At 42.7% G+C, this 25,714-nt stretch overlaps 1 protein-coding gene across 8 annotated transcripts in view; it reads left to right on the top strand.

Moving 5' to 3' along the window:
• The window catches only part of Kiaa0753 (KIAA0753 ortholog), a 52,121-nt gene that overhangs the window by 2,782 nt on the left and 23,625 nt on the right, over positions 1-25,714 (top strand). For 5 of the 8 annotated variants that reach the window (XR_005090389.1, XM_037201116.1, XM_037201119.1 and 2 more), the window contains exons 2-8: positions 2,003-2,151; positions 7,419-8,016; positions 10,697-10,803; positions 12,914-12,976; positions 15,006-15,221; positions 16,937-17,147; positions 25,180-25,412. Coding sequence is in view for 7 of the 8 variants with exons in the window: in XM_037201116.1 (XP_037057011.1) it covers positions 2,056-2,151; positions 7,419-8,016; positions 10,697-10,803; positions 12,914-12,976; positions 15,006-15,221; positions 16,937-17,147; positions 25,180-25,412 (1,524 nt within the window). In the remaining variant the exon portion in view is untranslated. Of the gene's footprint in view, positions 1-612; positions 1,388-2,002; positions 2,152-7,418; positions 8,017-10,696; positions 10,804-12,913; positions 12,977-15,005; positions 15,222-16,936; positions 17,148-25,179; positions 25,413-25,714 lie in introns of those variants that run through there. The other 3 variants (XM_037201117.1, XM_028888725.2, XM_037201118.1) reach the window with 3 other exon arrangements.

Raw genomic sequence — 25,714 nt, 5'->3', positions numbered from 1 at the left:
GCAAAGAAGACAAATGACTGATTTGTCCACTGCTGCCAGAATCCCTAACCTTGAGATGGAAGCAGGCTCTGAAGGTGTCTCTGGTCTGTGGAGGAGACACAATGGGGTAGTTCCTGAGGTAGTGAGGGGGGCATTGCATCAGCGGACGCTTGCAGCTGTTGGGGCTCCCGTGGTTGGACGTGTGCCTGCTGCAGTGTGGGTGACTGGCTCCCCCAGAGAGGAGGCAAGTGGAGGTGTCTCTGACCTGACATTGGTTAGGAGACAGTCCGATGCGGGAGTAAGGGCATCAGGGGAGGGAACAGGGAGTAGAGGGGTCCTGGGACTTGCAGGGAGGGGCCAGGCTGTTGGGATGTCTTACACCCATGAGCTTGGTGCCAGGATGTGGGGCAGTCCAAGGTCTGTGAGGGAGGAAACAACCTATGAGAATGTTCCCAGAGTATCTGCAATGAGAACAGCTGTGCCCTCAGTTTCAAGGGAGGAAACAGGCCTCGGCCATTTCAGAGCAAATCTGCAGGGGAATGGGGTCAGAGCTGTGGGAGGAGTTCCTGAAGCTGGAGTGAGAGGGGATGATTTGGGAGAGAGGGGGGAGGGTGGATTGAGGGGCACCTTCCAATAGCTTTGTAGAAAACAAGTTAGAAATTGTCCTGGGATTCTGGGAGGGAAGAGGTTGGGGAATGGTTTGTCTTGGGTATAAATGAAGGAACAGATTAGTGTAGGTACCTCATGGTTCCTGGAGAGATACTTTGTGGCAATGTCACAGGCTGTGCAGAGAAACTAACTGGAAGACTTCTGGAAAGATGGGGAATACATTGCAAGGAGAGGGCTACCCCAGGACTTTGTATAGGGGAATGGTGTGGGGTGGGTATCCCTGGACTTGTGTGTGAATATGTGTGTGACTGATGACTTGAGGTGTACAGCCCCAACTCTGCAGCTCATTCTGTGGCTTCAGCTCCAGCCCTGTGGTACTGGCAGGCCAGTTGGCATTGCCTTACTCATGTGCCTCCCATCTGCCTCTTGGATCATGTCTCCGTAGTCTTAGAAACAAGGAATCATGTACAGCTGTCTTTATGTTCCTACAAATGCATCTGCCTTGAAGAGAATCCAGTCTGTAAACTTCAGATTTTTTTTTTTTTAAATTTAAGCTAGTTTTTTTTTTTCCTCTTCACCTGGAATTTCCCAGTTGTTTACTATAGGATTCTTTGAGAGAACAAACTCTCCAGTGTATTTAAAACTTATAATTTCTCAGAAAATTGTTCAACGCAACCATGTTGAGTTAAATTGTTTCCTGTGTTCAAGTAGTGATTGTGGGAAATAAAAGAGTGACAAGGCCCTCAAGTCTCAAGGAGCCTTGTCCAGCTGGAAAGCTAAGACACAGACCTTGAAATAGGTAAATAACTGTGTGAGGACGTGGTTAACCCTTGAGTGGCAGGGCCATTCAAGCATGTTAAGAATCTTCAGAATAGAGAGAAGAACGAGGGTGGAGTTTCTTACAGCTTTCTAGATTCTTCAGTAGCTATAGGCTCACAGCAAATGTATACATGGTGTGGATGGTGGGGGAGCCAAACAACTATAGAGCCTGTTCCGCTGTTTAAACCCTAGCTTTATTTAGAATAGCTCAGAATTTCATCTGAGCTACTTAACAGAGGAATACATTCTGCTCTTTTGACCAGTCACTAGGATTTATTCATGAAGAACATGTCCATGAAACTACCCAGTCACAACAATAGTTTATCATAATAGAACTAATATCTTACTGTAGACCCTTGGGATTTGAAATGAAAAGGGTCTGAAGGATTATCATTAAAATAGTAGCTTCCTATTCTTTTGAAAATGAGAATTTCAAAAATAGTTACTTTTATAAGAAATAGACCTCTTTCTAAGCAGTCATTCTTACATGAGGTTATTGTGAGTTCATGCTGGAATGCTGCATGGGGTTGTAGGTTGCTTACTCTGGTGTTTGAAGATTGTGGCACTGTTTAATTTTTGACATGTTTCATTTAAGGAAGATTTGCCTGATGACTTGGTGGTCACTGTTGTTCTTCATCACCTGACGTGATGGGACCAAGCCAGACAGCTTCTACCTGTGTTCATCTAGCATCCAGTATCCAACTAGATGGAAGGAGTGACCCTAGGACTCTTCAGCCTCAGGTTGTTCTGCTGTTTTCTTCTGATATTTATTACAAAACATTTTAAACATAAAGAAAAGTTGAAAAATAAAAAGACATTGAACATTTTCATGCCATTTTCTAGATTCAGTAGTTGTTAATAATTTGCTATGTTTTCTGTCTGCTCAACCATCTGTCTCTAAAGTTTGTGTATAAGCATACTAAAGGAAGCTACAAACATTGATGCTTTCGTTTTAAATATTTCAGAACACTTTAAAAATGAACTCTTATTAATTAATTGTACCATTATCACACTTAAGAAAATAACTTAAAAAAAACTTACATGTATGTGTCTGACTGTGTGTGTGCAGGGGTACTTTTAGAGGCCAGAAGAAGGTGCTGGACCCCTCCAGGCTACAGTGTGAAGCCTGGTACCCCTTATCCACAATAGCTATTTAATTGCTCAGTTTTCAGGTATATGAAAAGTAAGAGTTCAGTACTTGGTTAAAGTACTTTGTGTGCCTAGCTGCAGTGATGGATAGTTCAAATGCTATGTTTAGAAGTTATAGGTTAAATTTTTTTCCACTCTGATGTTTTAGTGTGGTTGAGTTTGGTTCACTGCTTTCTGTTGGTATGCCTTTCTAGGGTTTTTTTTCTGTTATCTTTATGGAACTGTGTCCCCCGACCCCTTCCTCCCTTGTGTGCACACATGCATTCACAGGGTTCAAAAACAATGCTGTGCAAACAGATATATTCAGGGAAGTATCATCCTCCACCTAGTTGTTCTTTTTGTTCTTTCCATCCTGTTCCTACTCACATCCTATGGATAACTAATCTCTTAACTCCCAGTTTTCTTTGTCCTTTTATTTCTGTCCTAAGGACCAGATGCATGCATATATTCTTATGGTATCATCTTTGCTTGATATTACAGCTACTATTTTCCTCAGAAATCTCCCACACCAGTTCTTAGAGCTGTTTTTAGAGACATCCTCATGTCTTACTTATTTCTAGCACTCTGTTCTGCAGCTGTCCAAAAGTTTATTTCATGACCAACCCTTTGTAGACATGTAGGTTGATTTCAGTAATTGGCAATTACAAACCATATAATATTAAGTAAGCCTTTATATGTGTATTGTTGGGAATTCATCTGCATGATAGCTGTCTTATCTTAGGGTTTTCATTGCTGTGAAGAGACACCATGACCATGGCAACTCTTTTTTTTTTTTTTTTTTTTTTTTTTTTGGAGACAGGATTTCTCTGTGTAGTTTTGGTGCCTGTCCTGGATCTCACTCTGTAGACCAGGCTGGCCTCAGACTCACAGAAATCTGCCAGGCTCTGCCTCCTGAGTGCTGGGGGATTAAAGGCATACACCACTACTGCCTGGCCCACGGCAACTCCTATAAAGGAAAACATTTAATTGGGGTGGCTGGCTTACAGTTTCAGAGCTTCAGTCCATTATCATCATGGTGGGAGCATGGCAGTGTGCAGGCAGGTGGTAGCTGAGAGTCCTACATCTTGTTGGCAACAGGAAGTTGGCTGAAACACTGAGTGGTATCTGAGCATAGGAAACCTCAAAGCTCACACCCACAGTGACACACTTTCTCTAACAAGGCTATACCCACTTCAACAAAGCCACACCTTCTAATAGTGCCACTCCCTATGAGATGATGGGAGCCAATTACATTAAAATTACCACAGTATTCCAGAAGTGATACTAGACTGCTGGGTCAGAAGTAGCTGAATATTGCCAAGTTACCCCCAGAAAGGAGTGTCCCTCTGCCCATTACACATTCTCTCTCTCGCTTTCTCTCTCCGTCTCCCCTCCTTCTCCCTGTTCTTTCTCTCTTTCATCTCTTCTGCCTTTCCCATTTCCTATGTTTTTTTTAAATGTGTATGTGTGTGTACCTGTGTGAATTTATGTGCATAACTCTATGACAATATGTTTCACCATAGCCTTACCAAAAGCATGTAGCGTTGTATTCTTATTTTATGGAATTTCACTATCTTTTTATAAGGCTGAAGATTTTTTAAAAAATTATGTGTAAGTATATATGTTTGTGTATGGATATGTGCACACAAGTGTAGGTGCCTGTCAAGGTGAGAAGCTTAGAGTCTCCTGGAGCTGGTGTCACTGGTGGCTGTGAGCCACTTGACATGGGGCTGAGAATCAAACTTGTGTTTTCATCAAGAACACTGCATGCTCATAACTGCTGAGCCATCTCTCTGGCCCCAGGTTGAATGTCGCCCTCCCTCCCCCCCATATTTAAGAGTCTACTTTTCTTTCACTTTTCTCCTGCCTTTCCCATTTTCTATGGTTTCTTTCTTTTTCTTTTTCTTTTCTTTCTTTTTTTTATGTGTATATATGTGTGTGCTTGTGTGCATTTATGTGCCCCATGCATGTGTAGGTATCTGAGGAAACCAGACAGAGGGTGTTGGATCACCTCAAACTGGAGTCACAAGCAGTTATGAATCACCTAATGTAGGTGCTGGGAACTGAACTCAGGTCTCCTGCAAGAAGACTAAGCACTTGACTGCTGGACCATCTCTCCAGCTCACTGTGGTTTCCTCTGTAACTTCAGTTAAGGAGCCCTTTGTACTTGCAAATAATATTTTCTTCTAATAACTATTAATCTAAAAATTAATAATAATTTTTTCAGTTCTTTGGTCTTTGCTTATTGAGGCTTTTTATTTGTGTGCTTGTATATTTGTTGGTTCTTAACCAGGGGGAAAATTTTAAAAGAAATTTCACTTATTTATTTATTCATTTGTTTGTTTGCTTTTTATTATTTATTTATTTATTTATTTGAGACAGGGTTTCACTGTGTAGCCCTGTTTGTTCTGGAACTCACTGTGTAGACCAGGCTGGCCTCGAACTCAGAGATCCACCTGCCTCTGCCTGAGTGCTGGGATTAAAGCAAAAATCTTTAAAGACTTTCACACTAAAGAGGAGTTCATCAATTTACTCCTTCCCCCAGTGTGGATATCAGAGTCTTGGGGTATTAAATTATGTTTAGAGGAAAGGCTTTCCCAAATAAGGTTACAGATTTCAATTTTTTTTTTTTTTTTGGTTTTTCGAGACAGGGTTTCTCTGCGTAGCTTTGCGCCTTTCCTGGAGCTCACTTGGTAGCCCAGGCTGGCCTCGAACTCACAGAGATCCGCCTGGCTCTGCCTCCCGATTGCTGGGATTAAAGGCGTGCGCCACCACCGCCCGGCTTTCAATTTTTTTTTTTAAATCTATGCACATTTCAGGTTGTTTTGTTGTTGCTATTATTTTCTACTTAGTGAATTGTTCCTACTCTTCCTTTATCACCCATGTCCCCCAAAAGTTCCTGAAGTTTTATCATATACATGTGATTATTTGAGCACATTTATTGTGAGTGTTGGGGAGATCTCCCAATGAAGGTATCATGTGTCCACTGTATTCAACAACATGGATTTCCTTGCTTCCCTTTCATAGGTAGGCCCTTTTAGGTTTTAAAGTCATAAACTTATTATTTGTTTTGGTCTGATAATCCTAGAGCACATTACTAAACCTAAGAAAATAATGTAAAAGCAGAAAAACAAAACAGAACAAAATCCTAAAGACAAACCTATACTAATAATATACCTGTTAGTGGAAAAAACGGAGCAATCTGTTTAATACAGTTGTAGCTTAGTCTGAAAGGCTGGTTTTTGAAGATTAGAAAATGCAGCTGTGAAAGTAATCTTAAAAACCATCAGGAAGCTAGGCCACTGGTGGTGGTGGTGGTGGTGGTGGTGGTGGTGGTGCATGCCTTTAATCCCAGCACTCCGAAGGCAGAGGCATGCGGATCTTTGTTGGTTTGAGGCCAGCCTGGGCTACAGAGTGAGTTCTCAGGACAGGCTCCAGAGCGACAGAGAAACCCTATAGCCAGCAGTTTTCTCTGGTCCTTCCCGGCTCTGTGGTCAGGATAAATTTCTCCCACATGAGCTCGGACTCAAATAAATACTCAGAGACTTATACTATTTTCAAACAATATGGCCTATTGGCTCAGGCTTCTTGCTAGCTAGCTCTTACAACTTAACTCAGCCCATTTCTATTAATCTATGCATTGCCACATGGCTTCATGGCTTACCAATATTTCACATCTTGCTTCTCCTGGCGGCAGCTCACAGCATCTCTTCTGCCTTTCCTTTCCTCTTCCTCTCTCTCTAGTTGGAATGTACTGCCTAACCTTATTCTCCCTCACCATTGGCCAAACAGCTTTATTTATCAACCAATCAGAGCAACATATATTCACAACATGCAGAAAGACATCCCACAGCAAAACCCTGTCTTGGGGGGCGGGGGGAACATTAAGAATGTGGTAGCATGTTTATGTTTAAATGTCGAGCATCATGAGATTTATCTATATGATGAAATCTGCTAAGAACTTAAGTCTGTGTAAGCCTGGGTAACTTGACTGTTTAGAACACGATGCTTATATGGGTGCAGGATAAAAGGTGTGTTCAATGATCAGATGAAAATCTCGGGAGGACCTAGGGGTAGCAACAGTGGCTTAGGTCTGCTGTGTGGTCTGTTCCTGTGGAGCTGTTTTTAGGAAAACTCTAATCCAGGGTCTTTGTGTCTTGCTAGACTTTGACATCCTGAAACAGGACAGATCTATAGTTGGGAGTTGAAGAACTTACTGGTTGCTACATGAAGTGTTGTAGGGCAGCCTTTACAGGAGGACCAGTGTGCTGTTAGCAGGTGGAAGGCTGTTTGCAGGACTAGGTGACTTAGTACAGAACCATGTATGTGGTATATGCAGGTGACTGGTTCTATGGGTGCACTAGAAAAGTATCTCTACATATAGATAATCTTCTGGGTAAATTATTGGTGTTATTATTCCTAGCCTCTTCTGGAGGAGTCACATGACCATGCATGCGCTGTCAGCAGTCAGGCAAAATGCTTAGTCACTCCGGGGCCTTACCTCCTAAGTAATCCATGCGCAGAGTGGTCACATAATCTGTACTCAGTGTGATCACATAATCTATGTGCATGCGTGGCATAGCCACATAAGCCCATATAAAAGTAGACTCTACCCGATTGCCAGAGGTAATGTGTACCTCCTCCCCACCCTCTACTTTTCTTTTCAATAGGCCTACCCACCTCCACCCTTTCCCTTCACTAATAAAATCTCTTATAGTGGGTTCCATTGTACCTCGTGTTTTCTGGCGCCTGGTAAATAACGCTGACAAATAACAATTAGGAACTGGAGTGTGTGTGTGTGTGTGTGTGTGTGTGTGTTTGTGTAGCAGCTGTGCAATGTGTTATTTTTCTAATGTGAGCTTATTTTTGTTTATTTCTTAAAGAACCAGCTGCAGTTTAATAGGAATGTTCCTACACATCCCAGCAACTTGGCAGTCCGATACTCTTGTCCACATGCAATTAAAATTGAAAAACTGAAACACTCATATAATGAATTGTATCACTGTAAAGACTTGGATTTTAGAGCTGGAAATGATCTAAGCAGTTCTGTCTCATTTTCTGTCATATCGGAAGAAAGGCTTAGCTATGCTGTCCACCTAGCCAAAAGAGATGTAAAACGAAGACAGTTTGAAGAACACATGAAAGATCATCTCAGAAGTCAGCCCCATGTCTCTCACAAATGTGTACACACCAAGGTGGATAAGGATTCGAAGAGTCAGCGTGTCTGTCATTGCAGCCACCAGCCGTCCAAAGCAAGCATCTCCAGCTCAGGTGCCAGGGTTTATATATACACGTCTCATCCAGGGCGTTCAGATCTTACTGTGCCAAATTCACCACCTACCCATGATCCAGGACTTCAGCCACAACCCAGGACAGAGGAGCACAAAAACCTGTGGGAACAGAAAAGCCTGTTAGAAGTTCAGCGACTCCGAAAGGAATTGAACAGCTGTATCCATAAAATAGAAGCAGTAACTAAAAAAGGTGAGACAACCTGGTTCTTCATTTGATGAGATGCCATGGTGTGGGATAATTCAAATGCATTCATTTGGGGGACCTCTCCCCCAACACACACACTACCAAGTTCTGCTGTGAGTTCTGCTGTTCAGTAGAGCTCAACAACCACTATAAGAGAGTTAGGCTTGGAGACTGACCTGGATCTTCTTTCTTTATTGAGTTGGCTATGCCCACTCCCTCTGCCTGACCTTGCATCTCCTAATACATACAAAGCATCCTGTGATATTTGCCTTGTTAATACCGAAGTGCTTCTGGCAAAATTATGCTTAATTTGCTTTAAAAGACCATAGGATATGTGTATTGTAGATGAACCCACTTCATATCTGACCACAGGTAGAACTCAAGAAGTATAATCGTAATATACTATTTCACAGTAATTAGTAATCTCAGGGTCCTTGCATTTCGTTGGGAAGTAGATTCAGGAGTAGAGAGTAGGGTTAAGATAGCCAACAAGTAGGATGCCAAGTCCAGCTCTTGGACAGTGAGGCATGAGTATAGCAAAAGGAGCTAGTGGGGTATGATATTACATAGAGTAAAATTGTATTTTGCATTTAAAGTTTAATTAAAATATGAACATATAAATATGTGCATGTTGTGAGAAAATGTAAATACCTTATAAAGTACCTGTTGGTTGACACAAGATAAAACTAGGCACTGAGGTATAGCTGGATAGGAGACGAGGACTGGAAAAGAGATGTGTTAAGGATGGTTACAAATTCATTTCCTAGTTCCTAGAAACCAGCTACAAAGAAAACTGCCACTTGTTGCAGACCAGCAATACCTAAAACAGAAAAATAGAGCTGCCCGAGAAGACCAACTTACACGTACACAGCCAGTCTCCCTAACCAGCATGTTGTATAATGAATGATTGAGCATTGTGGTCCAGAGCATCCACAGAACACCCCAGGAAGTACTGTGGTTTGTTGGTCATGGGATCCATTAGTGTCAGTCTGTGGCATGACCCAACCAGATACTTTAAGTAGAAGCTAGGCTATCAGGGAACAAAGCTCCCAGGTCTCCTGCTCTGGTGCTCTGGCCTAAGACCAGGACCTTTAGAACTGAGCTTTGGAAGCTCTGTGGGGAAGGGCTGGCCTGGTTTACTTTGTTTCGGTAAATATTTTAGTGGATTACCAATACTGGTAACTATAATCACAATGTCCTGACTGGGGCAAATGACTAAAAAGACATGTGAATACATAGTTTCAGTTTCTGCATTCAGTAGCTGTTCTTCCCAAGCCCAGCTGGTTACATTGGAGCCACCTTCAAGGGGGAGTTAAAAATCCCTGCCTAAACCAGTTCCTGTTTCTGTCCTTTTTGGTTTTTTTGTTTGCTTTGTTTTGTTTTGTTTTTGTTTTTGTTTTTTTAAGACAGGGTTTCTCTGTGTAGATTTGGTGCCTGTCCTGGATCTCGCTCTGTAGACCAGGCTGGCCTCGAACTCACAGAGATCCGCCTGCCTCTGCCTCCTGAGTGCTGGGATTAAAGGCATGCGCCACTGCTGCCTGGCATGTTTCTGTTCTTACAGGTATGTGAGCGTGCATTTTCTTCCCACTGTGTAACCCAAATGAGGTGGCAATAATTTAGCCTAGAGGCTCCCCTATGACTCTTACTTGTATGTGCAACTTCTGGCTTCAAAGTTTTGCCCCTCTTAGCAGCCTAATTGCCTTATCATTCTTGTTTGACTCTTTTTTTTTTTTTTTTAATTGATGCTGAAACTTAAACCCATGCACATATATTCATCGAGTGCTGTACCACCAAGCTGCACTTAGCCCCTCTCTCATGTGTAACATTTTTTGTTTGTTTGTTTTTTTTTTCGAGACAGGGTTTCTCTGTGTAGTTTTGGTTCCTGTCCTGGATCTCTCTCTGTAGCCCAGGCTGGCCTCGAACTCACAGAAATCCGCCTGCCTCTGCCTCCTGAGTGCTGGAATTAAAGGCATGCACCACCTCTGCCTGGCTCCATGTGTAACATTTTAATGAGAAAATTAAATTCAGAATATACTTACACTTGTAAGTATTGCTTCTATTGAATTGTCTGTCTTGTAGAAGAATTTGTGTAAATATATTTGGGAACAGTGGTCTAGAAGAATTGCATAGATTGGATTTTCCCTGGGCAGTCTTCCCGAAATGGTCTGAGCTGATCTTTAAAAACTATGGGGAGCCTGTGTGTACAAGAGTGTGCTTCTTGACGAATAGATGAAGACTTAGACTTATAATCATTCAAATGACTTTAGCACTTCTATCTTAATGTGTTAGAGAAAGAATTCTCATTTGGATTCAGGATAAGAAAGTAAAAATAATCTCACTTAGCATGAAAATAGCCCAGTAAAGATTTTTTTTTGGAAAATAGAGGAAGCTTTGTGGATTTTGGCTCAGTGCAAAGGAATTTGAGACAATAAGAAATGCTTCATAGTGAAGTCCAGTAGGATTTGTTTCAGTGAATTCTGGTGTGCAGGACAGCTTGCCAACATCTTCCTGTCCCTTCTGTCTCTTGAGTCAGTACATAGGCTCTCATTCAGTTTTAGCCTTGGCTGTTGGAGGTTAAATCTGCTAGTAAGACCCAAGATCTTCAGCTATTACTCCATTAAGTTCTTAAGGTTTCTTTGAGTTCCTTTGTGTGGTTTTTAACCTAATGTGGGGAAAATACTTTCAGATAGACTAGAAGAAGCTTTGGATCCAGATGAAGAGCATCGAATCCGAGTGAGGAGACAGGAGCAAGCTGTGCGCTGTGCTCGAATGCTCTACGTTCTTCAGCAGCAGGTGTGGAAAAGCCAAGGGAGGTGGAAAAGCGTGTGTGTGTTGTGTGTGTGTGTGTGTGTGTGTGATTGTGTGTTGTGTAAAAGTAAGTGTGGTGGTGTAATGTGAAAGCCAGAGGTGGTGGAAAGCCAGGTGAGGTGGTGGAAAGCCAGTGGTGGAGCTGGAAAGCCAGGGTGGTGGGAAAGCCAGGGTGGTGGGAAAGCCAGGGTGGTGGGAAAGCCAGGGTGGTGGGAAAAGCCAGTGGTGGGAAAGCTGGGTGTGGTGTGGGAAAGCCAGTGGGGTGGGAAAGCCAGGGGGGGAAGCCGGGGGGGGGGGGGGGGAAAGCGGGGGTGGGGGAGCCTACGAGGGGGCGTGGGAAAGCCAGGGTGGTGGGAAAGCCAGGTGGTGGGAAAGCTGGGGGGGGGTGGGTGGGAAAGCAGTGGGGTGGGGAAAGCCGGGGGAGGGGGAAGCCAGGGTGTGTGTGTGTGGGTGGGAAAAGCCAGGGGGGGTGGGGAAAGCCACGGGAGGGGGGTGGTGGGAAAGCCAGGGTGGTGGGAAAGCGGGGGGGGGGGGGGGGTGGGGGGGGTGGGAAGCCAGCCAGGGTGGTGGGAAAGCGGGGGGGGGGGGGGGGGTGGGAAAGCCAGGGGGGGTGGAAAGCTGGGGGGGTGGGTGGGAAAGCAGGGGGGGGGGGAAAGCCAGGGGGGTGGGAAGCCAGGGGGGGGGGAAGCCAGGGGGGGTGGGAAAGCCAGGGGGGTGGAAAAGCCAGGGGGGCGAAAAAGCCAGGGGGGTGGAGCAGGTGGCCTGATGTGGCTTTCTTAGGGACTTGCAGTTCTCCTTCTGTCACAGAAAGATGAGCACAAAGGGGCCTGCGTAAATTTTAATGAATTCTCAGGCTTAATTCCCTGAATTTATGAACAAATAATTCATATTCTTTTGACAGATGTGTGTGTATGTCTGTGTGTGTGTGTGTGTGTGTGTGTGTGTGTGTGTGTGTGTGTGATGTGCAGTGCATATGATCAGGCTCCTTAAATTGCTGTTTTTGACTTTGGGGACATAGACTACTGAATCTACTAAAAGCCATTTTTCCTTCAGAAAAAGTGCTTGTGCATATGAGCCTGAGTCTTAAAGGGACTTTCCCATCTGTCTTAGAGAATAACATGGGTTATTCTTTATTTCATGCTAGAGAATGAAGACTGTTGTCTTTCAGGAAATATTTAATGGTTGATAAATAGACATTTGCATTGGATGTGTGTGTGTGTGTGTGTGTGTGTGTGTGTGTGTGTGTGTGTGATGGGTTGGCTGTCCTGGAACTTGTTCTATAGACCAGGCTGGCCTCGAATTCACAGTGATCTGCCTGCCTGTGCCTCCTGAGTGCTGGGATTAAAGGTGTGCACTACCACTGCCTGGCAATTCTTTTTGTTAATAAACCTTTAAATCCTTTCTGGTCATCAAAGTACATGTTGGTGTTTATAGCTTGAACCAAAAGCTATGCTTCTGTTTATTTGTTTAAAAGCAAATGCCATAGTTAAATTTTCTTGTGTATTCTTTTTTAATCCTATGTTGGTTCATATTCTACACCATTGCCCCAGAAATTGTGTGAGGCAAGTGCTATACCATGGGCTTTATACATCCCTAGCTGAGATTGTTCTGAAACATGAATCTACCATGTCAGATTTTTACTTAAAAACTTTAGTGGTGCCTGGTGAGTCCCCCACCCCCACTGTGTGTGTATGTATATGGTGTGTGAAAGGTTTTTACTGTGTAACCCCAGCTGGTTTAGAACTCAGATAATCACCTGTTTCTGGCTCCCTAGTGCTGAGGTCAAAGATATGTGCCCCTGCACCCAGCAGGAAGCAAAACTCTTCAGTGTAGCACTTAAGAATTAGTGAGTTGGTCCTTCTGTCTGGTATTCATGTTCAGTTTTCCTTACACTGCAGACCTGAGGATAGTTCTAGTAACCATTTTGAACTGGAAACTAGTCAGTGTTTTGGGAGCACTGATGAGAAGGCTTTTCCCATTTTTAAATGATTTGAGTTAATAGGGTTATATTTGCACAAAACAGGGTCTGTTTTTTTCTATAAGAAAGATAAATGGACAAGTATAAAAATCTCATTTCCACCTTCTCATAAAACAGGTAAAAGAAGTCCAGGAAGAATTGGATAAACTGAGTCCACACAAAATTAAACATACTAAAAAGGTATGTTATAATTCTGATGAATGGTTAATAGAGCGCATTTTACGGTGTTTTGTCTGTGTACACCTGTTGGGGTCTAAGCTGCTAAGGGTTCTGAATGTGGAGTTGCCTTCTAAGGAAAAGGGACTCTGAAACAGGTCACTGTATGGTCACTCCTGGTAGAGAGACAGGTCACTGTATGGTCATTCCTGATATACAGACAGGTCACTATTCGGCCACTTCTGGTATACAGGCAGGTCACTGTACGGTAATTCCTGGTATATAGGCTGAAAGGGCAAGTATCAGGGGAAGGGAACAAGGGAAAGGGGCCAGGGATATCTGTCCTGGAGGTCCAAAGGATTGCCTCTGGATGAAAAGGAAACAGACATAGCCCATAGAAAAATGGCAGTTTATAAATGTAAAAGGGGAAAGCCTGTGTTAGGATGAGGTGTTTAATTTTAATTGGGCATGTTAATTAGATGAACCAAAAGGGGCTTTTGATTGCTGGACTTCAATACTTTGATAGTTGGACTTTGGTAGTCAGCTTCAGGAGGAGGAAGTGGCCAACTAAGGGAATAGACCTTGGTGGCTAGCTTTAGAAATGTAATTTAATGGGTTTTCAGCAAGGTGGAGGGAATGGAGGAAGGGCAAGGTCTGCCAGAGCCACATGCTCACCATGCTGGAGCTGGCCAGAGTCCCTTCATAGACAACAGGAAAGAAAAGAACCTGTTTCTAGAGAACTTGAGGTTTTTTAATTCTCTTCATGTTGGCAAAGGTTTTACAACAGGGAGCACTGTGTGGCAGATAGACTCTAGATTTCCTCCCTTCCTTCCTTCCTTCCTTCCTTCCTTCCTTCCTTCCTTCCTTCCTTCCTTTCTTTCTTTCTCTCTCTCTCTCTCTTTCTCCCTTCCTCCCTTCCTCCCTCCCTCCCTCCCTCCCTCCCTCCCTCCCTCCCTCCCTCCCTCCCTCCCTCTTTCTTTCTTTCTTTCTTTCTTTCTTTCTTTCTTTCTTTCTTTCTTTCTTTCTTTCTTTCTTTCTTTTCTTTCTTTCTTTTCTTTTCTTTTCTTTTCTTTTCTTTCTTCTTTCTTATCCCCACTACAGTTTCCCCTTCTCCTCCCAGTCTCTCCCTCCTAACCCCCTCCCTCCCATTGCTCCTCCATTTCTGTTCAGAAAAGGTCAGGTCTCCTATGGATATCAACAAAACAAGGCATATCAAGTTTGCAGTAAGACTAAGCACCTCTCCTTGTGTTAAGGTTGAGCAAGGCTACCCAATATGAGGAGTAGGGTCCCAAAAACCAGCAAAACAGTCTAAGACAGCCCCTGCTCCCACTGTTAGGCATCCTACAAGAAGACCAAGCTACACACTGTCGCATATATGCAGAGGGCCTAGGTCAGTCCCATGCAGGTTTCCTGGCTGTTGGTTCAGTCTCTGTGAGCTCCTATGAGCCCAGGTTAGTTGATTCTATGGGTTTTCTTGTGGTGTCCTTATCCCCTCTGGCTCCTACAATCCTTCAGCCCTCTCTTCAGCAGGATTCCCTGAGCTCGGCCTAGTGTTTGGCTGTGGGTCTCTGTATCTGTTTCCATTAATTGCTGGATGAAGCCTCTCTGATGACAATTGGAGTAGGCAGGCACCAATCTATGAGTATAGTGGACTATTGTTAGGCATCATTATGTTGACTTTTTTTTTCTCCAGTTGTGTTTGGTTCTGTCCTAGGTCTCTGGGCCATCCAGCCTCTTGATTCTGGTGCTCCAGACAGTGTCTGATAGGCTCACTCTTGTGGCATGGGTCTGAGGCTGGACCCAATATCGATTGGCCACTCCCACAATCTCTGCACCACCCTTATCCCAGCACATCCCATAGGCAGGAGAGACAGTAGGTCGAAGGTTATGTGGCTGGGTTAGTGTACCAGTCCTGGAAATCCTACCTGGTCACAGGAGATGGCCAGTTCAGGCTACTATCCCTTATTGCTAGGACTCCAGATATTCTTAAAGGTTGCTGTGGTGTTAAGAAGTCAGAACCTGAAGTAACCCTTTGCTTCTTCTTTGTTGCCAGTCGTGGGCAATGTCTAGGCTGGCAGCCGCTCATCGAGGAGCCATCCGGGCCTTACAGATGTTTGTCACTCAGTTTACTGACCGAGGGGAGCACCCAGTTCCTGCTCGGTGTAAGGAACTGGGCAGCCTTATTCGTCAGCTTTCACTGTGTTCTGCCAAGCTGGATACTGATCCTTCTGTGCCAGATGTGGTCATAGACATCTTGCATCAAATTGAGGTATGAAATGGACTCCACTTTTTGTTAAAAGGGTGTTGTTTCAAGGCAGGGAAATAATGCTGGCTCTCTCTAGTTCTAGTCAGTGAGAATATAAGACAAAGCTGCTGCCTGATAACTTGGTGCTTTTCAGAGACATAAGTTTGCATTTTTATTGTTTTTATTCTCTGGTCCTTATTACATTTCTTTGAGAGAAGAATAACACATACTGTGGCACATATGCCCATACATCATCTATACACAGAGTAAGAAAAGAAGAAAAAGAAAAATGGCAAGGAATTCTCAGATTGGTGCTTAATTATCCATATTTGATGTAGATTTGTTCTAGAAAAGAACCACTTAGGATACATGCAAGTAGGAGCCTCAGCTCTTGGGAGGACTGGAGACACTTGGCATTCCACAAGTGGATGTGCTAATCGGGAATGGACAATGTTCTTAGCTCTCAGTGGTAACAAAGACAGCATTAGCAATGAACTCTGGCTTTGTAGTTCACAGGTTTGCAGTCCTGCTACACAGTGAAGCCTTTCATTCTTGCCGCAGTACCCCGACTTTCAAATGCATTTGTTACTACTAATTTATATGATGGCTGTTTTTAAAGCAAAGGTCAGAGTGTTCTATTTGAGGGCTGGAACTAGTAAGCCACCCATGCCAGTGTTACTTCTGTTATGCATTTTCATCCGATAGGAAAAGATAATCTTATATTAGTAAACTGTTGGCCCTTGTGGGAGACTGGCATAGGAGGGAGAATGCTGTTTACCACCAACTGGCTCTGGTGGTTGTTAAGTCATGCTTTGCTATTGCAGTCCTGTTGTTTAGCAAATGTCTGTGATTGACTTTGGTTACATCTGTGTAGACATAGCTCACTATCAGGAGTGTGAATGTCAAGGGCACATCTCAGAACTTTTGACAGCATATCATATCATGTCATTCATGCGTTTTCAACTTACCTATATAAAACATTACTGAATAAAGTAATTTCATTTAGAGGACCTATCTTCCAAACCCCAGAAAGGATTTCAGGAGATTACCCTGTATCCTGAGCAAGAGCACCTTGAACAGTGCATCTTAAGCATAATGTAGATCTCCCCTAGTTTTGAAAGTACTCAGTAATGTGGGAAATGAAATTCTTGTTGATTCCTTGCCTGACTTACTATCCTGTTTCCATATGATCCTGCTTAGTTGTCTTTATTTTGTACTGACCAGTACTGCCTGGGGATGAGTGAGTGGGTGTGCCTTCAAGGATGGGGACACATACCTCCTGCCGTTACTGCCATAGACAAATAGCTGTTGGACCCACTAAGTTCTGTTAGCTTATGGCAATGTATGTTCAGTATAATGTATTTACCCACATAAAACACTGCTTGAGTTTATGGGGTTTGTTGAAAATGAAGACCCTGTTAGAGCACATACAGCTATGTTCTCAAGACTGGTTAGTTTCCAAAGAGATGATTCTGAATTTTAAAGTTAGGATGCCTCTTAAAAATGGTCATACTCGTAACATCTTTGCTGTTGATTTTAATGAGCTAAACTTGTAAAAGAACTTGTAGAAGTTATTTTTATACATTAATCACAGGTTGAAATAATACTGATTTTAAATTAAGCAAAACAGATAGCCATTTAATGACATGTCTCTTTGGAAGGTGTTATTTTTCAGTGTTGTGACTAAAGTCATACTCTAGTAAGATAAACTAAGAGAATAATGACCGTTTTCATGACAGGCTTTGGAGTCTCTCCTGGAAAAGAAACTGTCACCTAAAAAGGTAAAGAAATGTTTCACAGAAATTCGGAGCAGATTTCCTATTGGTAGCCAAAGAATCTTAGAGAGATGGCCAACTGCACTGCCCAAGAATGAGAGGAGACCCTTGGTCGCAAAGGAGACATTTCCACAGGAAGCCAGTCGACCTGCTGTGGCAAAGAGGCTTCTTGCTGGTATGTGTCTCAGATGTCACTGTGTGATATTTTACTCTGTGAAAGTGGCTGCAACAGTTACTGCAGTTGGGGGGGGGGGTGTGAGGTGTTAGGATTTGTGGCCCTGTCCATGAGAGTTGCCTTGTAGCTAGGATCAGGAAGTAATAGCCACATATATCCTAGGACTGGAGGCTGGAATATGCTTCTCCAGAAGACGGTGAGCCAATAAAATCCCCTTTGCTCTGTCATAGTGCTAAGCTGACTGTATTGTACTAATATGTGTGGTGCATTTCCAGATCCTCATCCTAGGAAGTGGGATTGTTAGGTTTTGTGGTATGCACATTTGAACAGATGCTGCCAGTTTACCCCATAAAAGGAGGTGGGTGATCATGTTTTAAAGATGAGCAGTGTTTATACAATGAGATCTGACTGTTTCCAGCTTCAGTGAGGAATGGCATCTTACTGTTGCAGGTTTCAGTTCTGTCCTCTGAGGGCTGTTCATGGCTTCCTCACCCATGCTTGTGCCTCCTGTGCTGGTTTCCCTTTTGTGTTCTCCATCCCTCTCTTTGTTGGTTCCACTTCTTTTACTTATGATTATCAAAGTTCTGTGGATAGTGTAGCTCTTAGTCACTTTTTGGCTTACATGTATTGTAAGTATTTTTTCCTACTTAGTCACCTATCTTTGGAATTTGTTTATAGTGCTTTTTTTTTCTGGTATAGAAACTTAATTTTGTAGGCAAAACTGTCAATCTCACTTATATTTTAATACTTAACAAGAACATGACAACTGATTTTTCTTCATTATTTTTCAAAAATGTGCTGGTCATTGCTCACTCTGAGAACTGAGAATGAGCGTATTCTGTGTGGGAATGCTGCTGGTGGTCCGTGTCAGCTTGGGGGGAAGCGGCGGCGGCGGCTAGGCAGGGTGAGCGCTTATTGCAGCCCCTGATCTAGACCTCCAGTCCAGTGGCCACGCTTCCACATAGGGGTTTATAAATTCCTTGCTACGTATGTTTTTAGTTTTCTATTTTGTAGTTTTCACTGCTATTGTGAATGACATTTCTTATTAATTATGAAATTGGCTGTCACTACTTAAGGGAAGCTGTTGGGTTTGTGCACTGGGCTCCTATCTGGTGGTGCCTTGAAGTCTTTTCTGATGACCTTGTGTTTTGTTGGCCCTGCACAGCTGAAGATTTCTGAAACTGGAAAGCTTGTCCTTTTTTAGTGCTAGCGATCCAGCCTTTGCACGTCCAGGCAGATGCAGCACCACTGAGCTGCACAGCTGGCAGAAGGGTACCCCCAGCCCTGAGGTAGAGCCATCCTGTCCAGCTTGCTTGGTAGGCAGCCAGCCTTGTAACTGAGGCTGACCTGTAACTGTGCAGACCTGGGTCTTAGTTAGGCCTCTTGGTGCTGGGATTGCAGGTATGAGCCGCAGTATCCTGCTGAGGGATGTGTCTGGTAATTAATTGTAACATTTCAGTTTTCAGTGTTTAAATTCTAATGACCCAGTAGTGGTATGTGTTATAAGTGGATGCTTTATATTTGATGAAATAAAGTTTTGTTGCTTGATATTTTTTTCTTGTCATTTTCCAGATAGATGAGATAACCTATAGACATATATGGGTAAAATCAGTAAACTACTTTTCCTTTCTAAAAAAAAGTTCCATTTTATTTATAATTACAATTAGAGAGAAGAGGGGGTGATAGGTATATATGTGGAGGGCAGAGGACAACTATGAAAGATCGGTTCTCTCCATCTGCCATGGGTTGTTTCCAAGGATTGAACTCAGGTTGTCAGTTCACAGTAAGCCCTTTTTATCCTCTGAGCCATCTTACTGGACCTCGTCTTCATCTGTTAAACTGCAGTAGAACATATAGATAGAGAAATGTACGAAGTGTCAGCTCACTGCTGACCTAATACCAGGAGAGAGACTTCTGGACTTTCAGAGTGACAGCCCCTCAGAAATGCCCTTTGCCCTTCTCCCTCTCACTCTGGCTCCTGTATGTTTCTAATTCTTAAAAAGGTTTTATTTTGTTTTTAATTGCATATGTGCAGTGCCCATAGAGAGTAGAAGTGGGCAGTGGAACCCTGGAGCTGGAGTTACAGACAGTGTGAGTGGCCTGGCGGGTGCTGGGTGAGCATCTCCAGCACAGAAGTTAATTTTTTTTTCAGAGACAAAGTCTCACTGTATAGACCAGGATGGTCTTGATCTTACAGAGATCAGCTTGCCTCTGCCTCCTTAGTGTTGAGATTAAAGGTGTGTGCCTCCACTCCAGGCTATTGTTAATTTTTTGATCTCTGTATTTCCTCTTGTAGATCTCTACATTTAACCTTAGATTTACTGAGAGCAATGACATGTTGGATTTCCTTTGACCTTGTTTTGTGTTTTTCATTTGCCAGAATTTGGGTTTTTTCCCCCTCACTGTAATTTACTATGTCAACATTTTTCTTGAGATCAGAAACTTCTGTGTATCTCATCTCTATGGTGTGTTTGTTGCTCTGCTGCTCTTCTGTGGACCCTGAGGAGCTTAGTGTTCTTCCTGTAGCCTCAGTGGAGCACTCAGTGATGACAGGCGGAGCAGTTCATCGAGTGTGTGGAGGGATTCTGCAGCTCAGCTCAACTCTAACAGCTGCAGAAGAGCCAGGTCCCACAGATGGAGGGAGCCTCAGTTCCTGCAGACTGCCCCACTTGAGATACCATTGCAGGTCGTGGGTTGTAACCTGTGGCTCTAAATCTAGACTTGCTGGGATTGCTCACTGAACTCAGATTCACTCCTGTTACAAAGGATATTACACCAGATACAGGTGAATAGCCAGATGGGAGATACCTAAGGCCAGGAATGTGGGAAGGGGCACACTGCCTCCAGGAACCTACATATTTATAGCAACCCAAAAGCTCTCTGAAGCCCATAGTGTAAGATTATCATGCAGCTTTTATCACATAGGCATGCTTGATTATAACTGAAGCCCTGCCTGCCTATAGTCTACCCTTCCTTGAGTATGGAGGTTGGAATAAATAAAACTTGTTGTGGAGGCAGAGGAGGAGGCCTGGCTCTGCACTCACTCTCCTTGTGACCTTGAGCAAATGCTTCATTTATTTCCTCACCTGAAGAATCTTAGGAAACCTGTTCTGCCTGCCCTCAGAGGTAGCATGGTGGGACCAGGTGGATATGAATTCTGTTCAAAACAGAAAAGTGTTGTACCAAGCGTGAGGCATGGTAACAGCCACATGGACACCTTTGCTGTGGACTGAGGCTTGGCTATAGGTAGCCCGTTTGCAAGTTTCATGCATTTGCCCCCGGGGAGCAATGTGGTAATCTTTAGTGGGTTTTTTTTTTTTTCTTTTTCTTATGATCTTTCAGAAGGTCATGTTTCTCTTTCTGTTTTAGATGCCACTCTTCCTCTTCCTAATTCTTCATTCTAATTTTCCGAGGTTCTTCCTCACTACCCAATACCTCCAAAATGTCACAGGGAGCTGCAAGGGAGGGAAACTGTCTCTGTGTCATTTGGGATTTATGATTGAGCCTGATTGGATCATCTACTTTGAGATTTAAGTAATTGCTGGCTAGTGCGGTTCTTGGAGGCTTCTGACTCCTGATTGCATTAGTGCCCTGTGTGCAGATGTAAGGAGCTGGGAGGCTCTGGCTGCCACTGTGCTGGCAGCCGTGTTCCCGTGAATTTGCACTGCATCTGCTGTCTGATCAATGCCGTTCACAACTGAAAAGGTGTCAGGACCTGGCAGCCAGAGTTGCTTCTGTAGATGTAATCTTGGGGGTTACTAAGCCGCAGGCTGCAGGGTCAGTGCTGCATTCTTCTGTTCTGGTTTGTATCCTTGCTGTGTAACTCACGGAGCTTTGAGAACAGCCGAGGAAAGAAGTGTTAGGGAAACCCAGATCCTAACTTACTGCTGCTAAGGAAGAATCTGAATAAAGCTTTCCTTTGGTTCTTAAATATTGTAATCAGAAAGGAAATAAGAAATACCATGTATTTACTATGCAGTTTAAAATGTTTTAGTCTGGAATTTTTTCAAAAATTGTGACAAGTACTATTAAAGTCCCTTGAATGTTTCCCCTCATTCCATTTTCTTCCCTCCCTTTCTAGAGGTTACTGTTATGAGCCTGTTCTGTTTTTATGTTTAGGCTGCTCATGTATGTGTCCATAATATATTGCTTCACACATCTGGTCACATACAGTGTATATCAGCCTGTAGTGTGCTTCCCTCTTATTTAAATTACTAGACTTGTTCATATTAATAGGTGAAATCTATTTTTTCCTAGTGCTAGGGCCTTACACATTAGGAAAGCTATATTCCCCAGCTCAGAGGATTCTAACTTTCTTTTGTGTGGGTCTCCCTTGTATGGATAAACCATAGATAATTTTTTATCTCTTCATACTTATTAATGAGCATTTAGATTGTTCCCAGTTTCTGTCATAGGTCTCTGTGTGTGATACAAGATCTCACCAGGATGGCCCAGAACTCCTGGGATCAAATGATCTTCTCTTTCACCTCCTGAGTAGCTGAGAGTATACATAGATGTCACCATGCCACTATACTGGCTGCTTCTGCCTTTATAAACAGTGACAGGGTGAAGTGAAAGGCTGTGCCTCTTCTCTTTGTGTGTACATAAGTGAGTTCCCTTGGGCTGAGTGTGCCTGTGATGCAGCTGCTGCACTGCAAACCTCCAGCCTTGCTAGGGCATCCATTGATCGGTGGATCGATTGAGTCACCCTTCCGAGGAGTTAACCAGTTCACGCCTGTGCTGGTGGTTTCTTTCCTCACTTCTCATTTATGTTTGGTATCATACTTCATATTTTCCCATTTTAATGGCTTTGAATGCTAGTTATGGCTTGATTTTCCTGATTGCTAAATGAAGTTTGTCATCTTTTCATGCTTTTATTGACCACTTTTTTTCCTGCATAAATTATAGTTCCTATGCTTTTCAACATTTCTCTGTTGAACTGTTTATTTCCTTTATAGATTTGTAAAAGTTCTTTATATCATTTGAGTATTGATCCCATGTTAATTACATATATTTTAGGGATCTTCCTTCCAGATTTGACTGATTTTTTTTTATAGTGACTTTTAATCAAAAGCTGTAGTTCAGTGTAAGTAAACCCTAATAAGTCAATATCGTATTTGAGTTTAAGAAAGTCTTTTCTGTCCTGATGATGATATTCTCCTATTTTTTTCTTCTGAAAGAAGGAAAAAAACCACTTCCTTTAGGGCAGTTGTTCTCAGCCTTCCTAATGCTATGACTCTTTAATACAGTTCCTCATGTTGTGATGACCCCCAACCATGAAATTATTTTGTTGCTACTTCATAACTATAATTTTGCTACTATTATGAATCGTTATGTAGATATATCTGATATGTAGGATATTTGATGTGATCCTCAAAGTGGTCACAATCCACAGGTTGAAAACCACTGCTTTAGGACTTCATGCTTTTGTAAGCTGAGTATTGTTCAGTGTAGGGCATGGATTCCACTCTGATATTTGATATGTGGACAGTAGTAATTCAGGTCATATCTGCTAATCTGTGGCTCCCATCCTGTACCTTTGTTCCTATGTTTTCTCCACACTGCCTTGACCACTGCAGCTCTTGCTAAGATTCTCATCCCTGGTCAAGAAAGATTCCTGCCTCTAGTTCACTCCCCATTTTGTTGTCATTATTCAAAGTTGTTGGGCTAATTCTTAGACTTTTACACTTCACATGAATTTTTAAAATTAGATTTATCATTTTATGTATTAATGTTTGCATGTACATATGTGTACCATGTACATGCCTGGTGCCCTCAGAGGTCAGAAGAGGGCATTGGATTCCCTTTAACTGGAATTATAGATTGTTATGAATCATTTCGTGGGTGCTGGGAACCTAACCTGAGTCTTCTAAAAGAACAGGTGCTCAAAAATGCTAAGCCCCTTCATACAGATTTTAGGGTCAATATGTTTAGGTTTCGTCTGTTTGTCTTTTTTTTTTTTTTTTTTTTTTTTTTTTTTTTTTTTTTTTTTTGGTAGTCTTACTATTGTAACCCTGGCTGACCTGGGACTTGCTATGTAGTCCAGACTCAAACTCAGAGAGATCTGTCTGCCTTTGCCTCCTGAGGGCTGGGATTAAAGGCATGCACCACCACACCCAGCTGGATCATCTGTTTACACACACACACACACACACACACACACACACACACACACAAATTTTAATTTGATATACATTTGAGATTATCGATCCCTTGGTGGGGAATTGAGATCTTTGCAATGTTCACTTTGTTTGTAAATGAAAACTTGATTCAGATTTTCATTTGTGTCATTTTAATGGCCAGGTACATAGTCCCAGTACTGCAAAAAATAAAAGCTTTGTAATGTTTTCTGTTGAGATTTCTATGAGTTTTTCATTAGATTTCCTCCTCATTTTCTTGGAGATTTTGTTTTTGTGTATTTGTGTTTGCTGTTGTTTTTGGTTCCAGGACTGGAACCCAGGGCCTCACATCTGACTGACACTCTACCACTGAACCATCACCCAGCCCCACCTTACAATTTTTGTCACCTATGTTAATGGGATATTTTCCCTATTATATTTCCTAAGTAGTTATTTTGTGACTTTTGTATGTTGCTCTTATGTGTAGAAACTTGACTGAACAGTTTTATTAGTAAGAGTTTATCTGTATTCCAAGTTCCCTGAATTGGCTATATAGGCCTTTATTTCATTAAAAAAAAGTTTATTTCCTTTTCTAATTGCCAATTGGATGCCACGTGTGCAGAATACAGTTCATACTATATTCTATATCAAACTAGGGTTCAAAGATATTGAGTAGAGAAAAAAGTTTTTAAGTGTTTTCACTTTTAAAAGTTTTTACTCTAAGGGTAGAGAGATGGCTTAGTGGTTAAGAGCACTAGCTCCTCTACCAGAGGTTCTGGGTTTGGTTCCCAGCACTCATATCGTAGCTATCTGTAACTCACAGTTGTCTATAACTCTAGTTCCAGGAGATCTGAGGGTACCATGCATATATGTGGTACACAGACATATATGAAAGCAAAACACTCGTCCACATAAAATAAGTAAATCTACAAAAGTAAGTATTTTGCCTGCATATATACTTGTGCATCTGTGCACTTGGTGCTCATGGAGTTTAGACGGTGGCATCAGAAGCTCTGGAACTGAGGTTATGGATGAGCCACTGTGTGGGTGCTAGAAACTGAACCCAAGTCCTGTACAAGAGCATTAAGTGCTTTTAGACACTGAGCCATCTGGCGCAGTATTTCTGGAAATACTGGCTCCAGTATTTCTACTTTAGAAATACAATGTCTTAGTTAAGGTTACTGTTGTTGTGATGAAACACCATGACCAAAAGCAACTTGGGAGGAAAGAGTTTATTTCACTCACAGTTCCATATAACAGTTCATCATCAAAAGCAGTGAGGGTAGGAACTCACACAGGGCAGGAACCTGGAGACAGGAGCTGATGCAGAGGCCAGGGAGGAGAGTTGCTTACTGGTTTGCTCATCATGGCTTGCTCAGCCTGCTTTCTTATAGAACCCAGGACCACCAGCCTAGGAATAGCATTACCCCATCAATCACTAATTAAGAAATTACCCTACAGCTGGACCTTATGGAGATATTTTCTTTCAATTGAGGTTCCCTCCTCAATTGACTCTAGTTTGTGTCAAGTTAACATAAAGCTAGCTAGCACAGACAATTTGGCAATCCAGTGGAAATGTGACTGCGATCAGCAGGGGGCTAGTTTGGGTAGTATCTTATAGTCAAGAGACCCTTAAGAGGCCAACCTGGGTAGGAGCAAGACATATTGCAGAATTAGGACCATAGACAAGAACTGGAAAATCAGTACATGTGGGTCCTGACATTGAGGGGGTTCCGGCCATGGTTCTTGGGCATTGGTAATTACAATGGTGGTAGTACTGGTAAGGGGGGCAGCGTGTGTGGCAACAGAGCTTCATGCTTTTCACAGCCAGGCTGGAGGTTAGAGCCTGTGTGCTATTCAGTCATTCTACCTGTGTGGCTAAGTAGAATTTCTGCTCTGAAATCTCTGTGTAGATGTGTGTCAGCCTGATGTGGAGCTTCCAGTGACTCAAAGGCTGGAGAGTGAAGTTGGTGTGGTAGATGAGGATACTCTTCCAGAAGAAGCCCCTTTCATATTGGGCCATAGTACAGGCGTCAAGGATGAAGCACTAACCCCAGCAAAAACACGAACAGTGAAAAAGAAGACTGCAACAGAGCATGTGCCATTTAGGAAGAAAGATATGTTAGAGTCAGCCAGACTGCAGCAGGTATGAAGTCTTTCCTTTTTTATGTGATGTGCTTCTATTCAACTGATGTTGTCCAAGGCCATACAACCTACTCAATGGTGGGACCAACATTTGTTTGGGGACAGATGGATGCCACAGCCCTGAGTCCAGCAATCTAAGTCAAATTAATTCTAGGTTTGCTTTTTATTTTAACAAAAGCCAGTTTGTAATGGTAGTATAGGATGTAGCTTCTATCTTTCCCTGCTTCAGTAAGATCCTAACTAATTGAATACCATGGCTGTAATTAGGAAACTTGTCTTAAAATTCAGTACTTGAAAGTGTGA

Source organism: Peromyscus leucopus, chromosome 8b (genome assembly GCF_004664715.2).
Source record: "Peromyscus leucopus breed LL Stock chromosome 8b, UCI_PerLeu_2.1, whole genome shotgun sequence".
Classification (NCBI taxonomy): Eukaryota; Metazoa; Chordata; class Mammalia; order Rodentia; family Cricetidae; genus Peromyscus; species Peromyscus leucopus.
The sequence above is the reverse complement of the archived record's forward strand: the minus strand, read 5'-3'. Positions and strand labels throughout refer to the sequence as shown.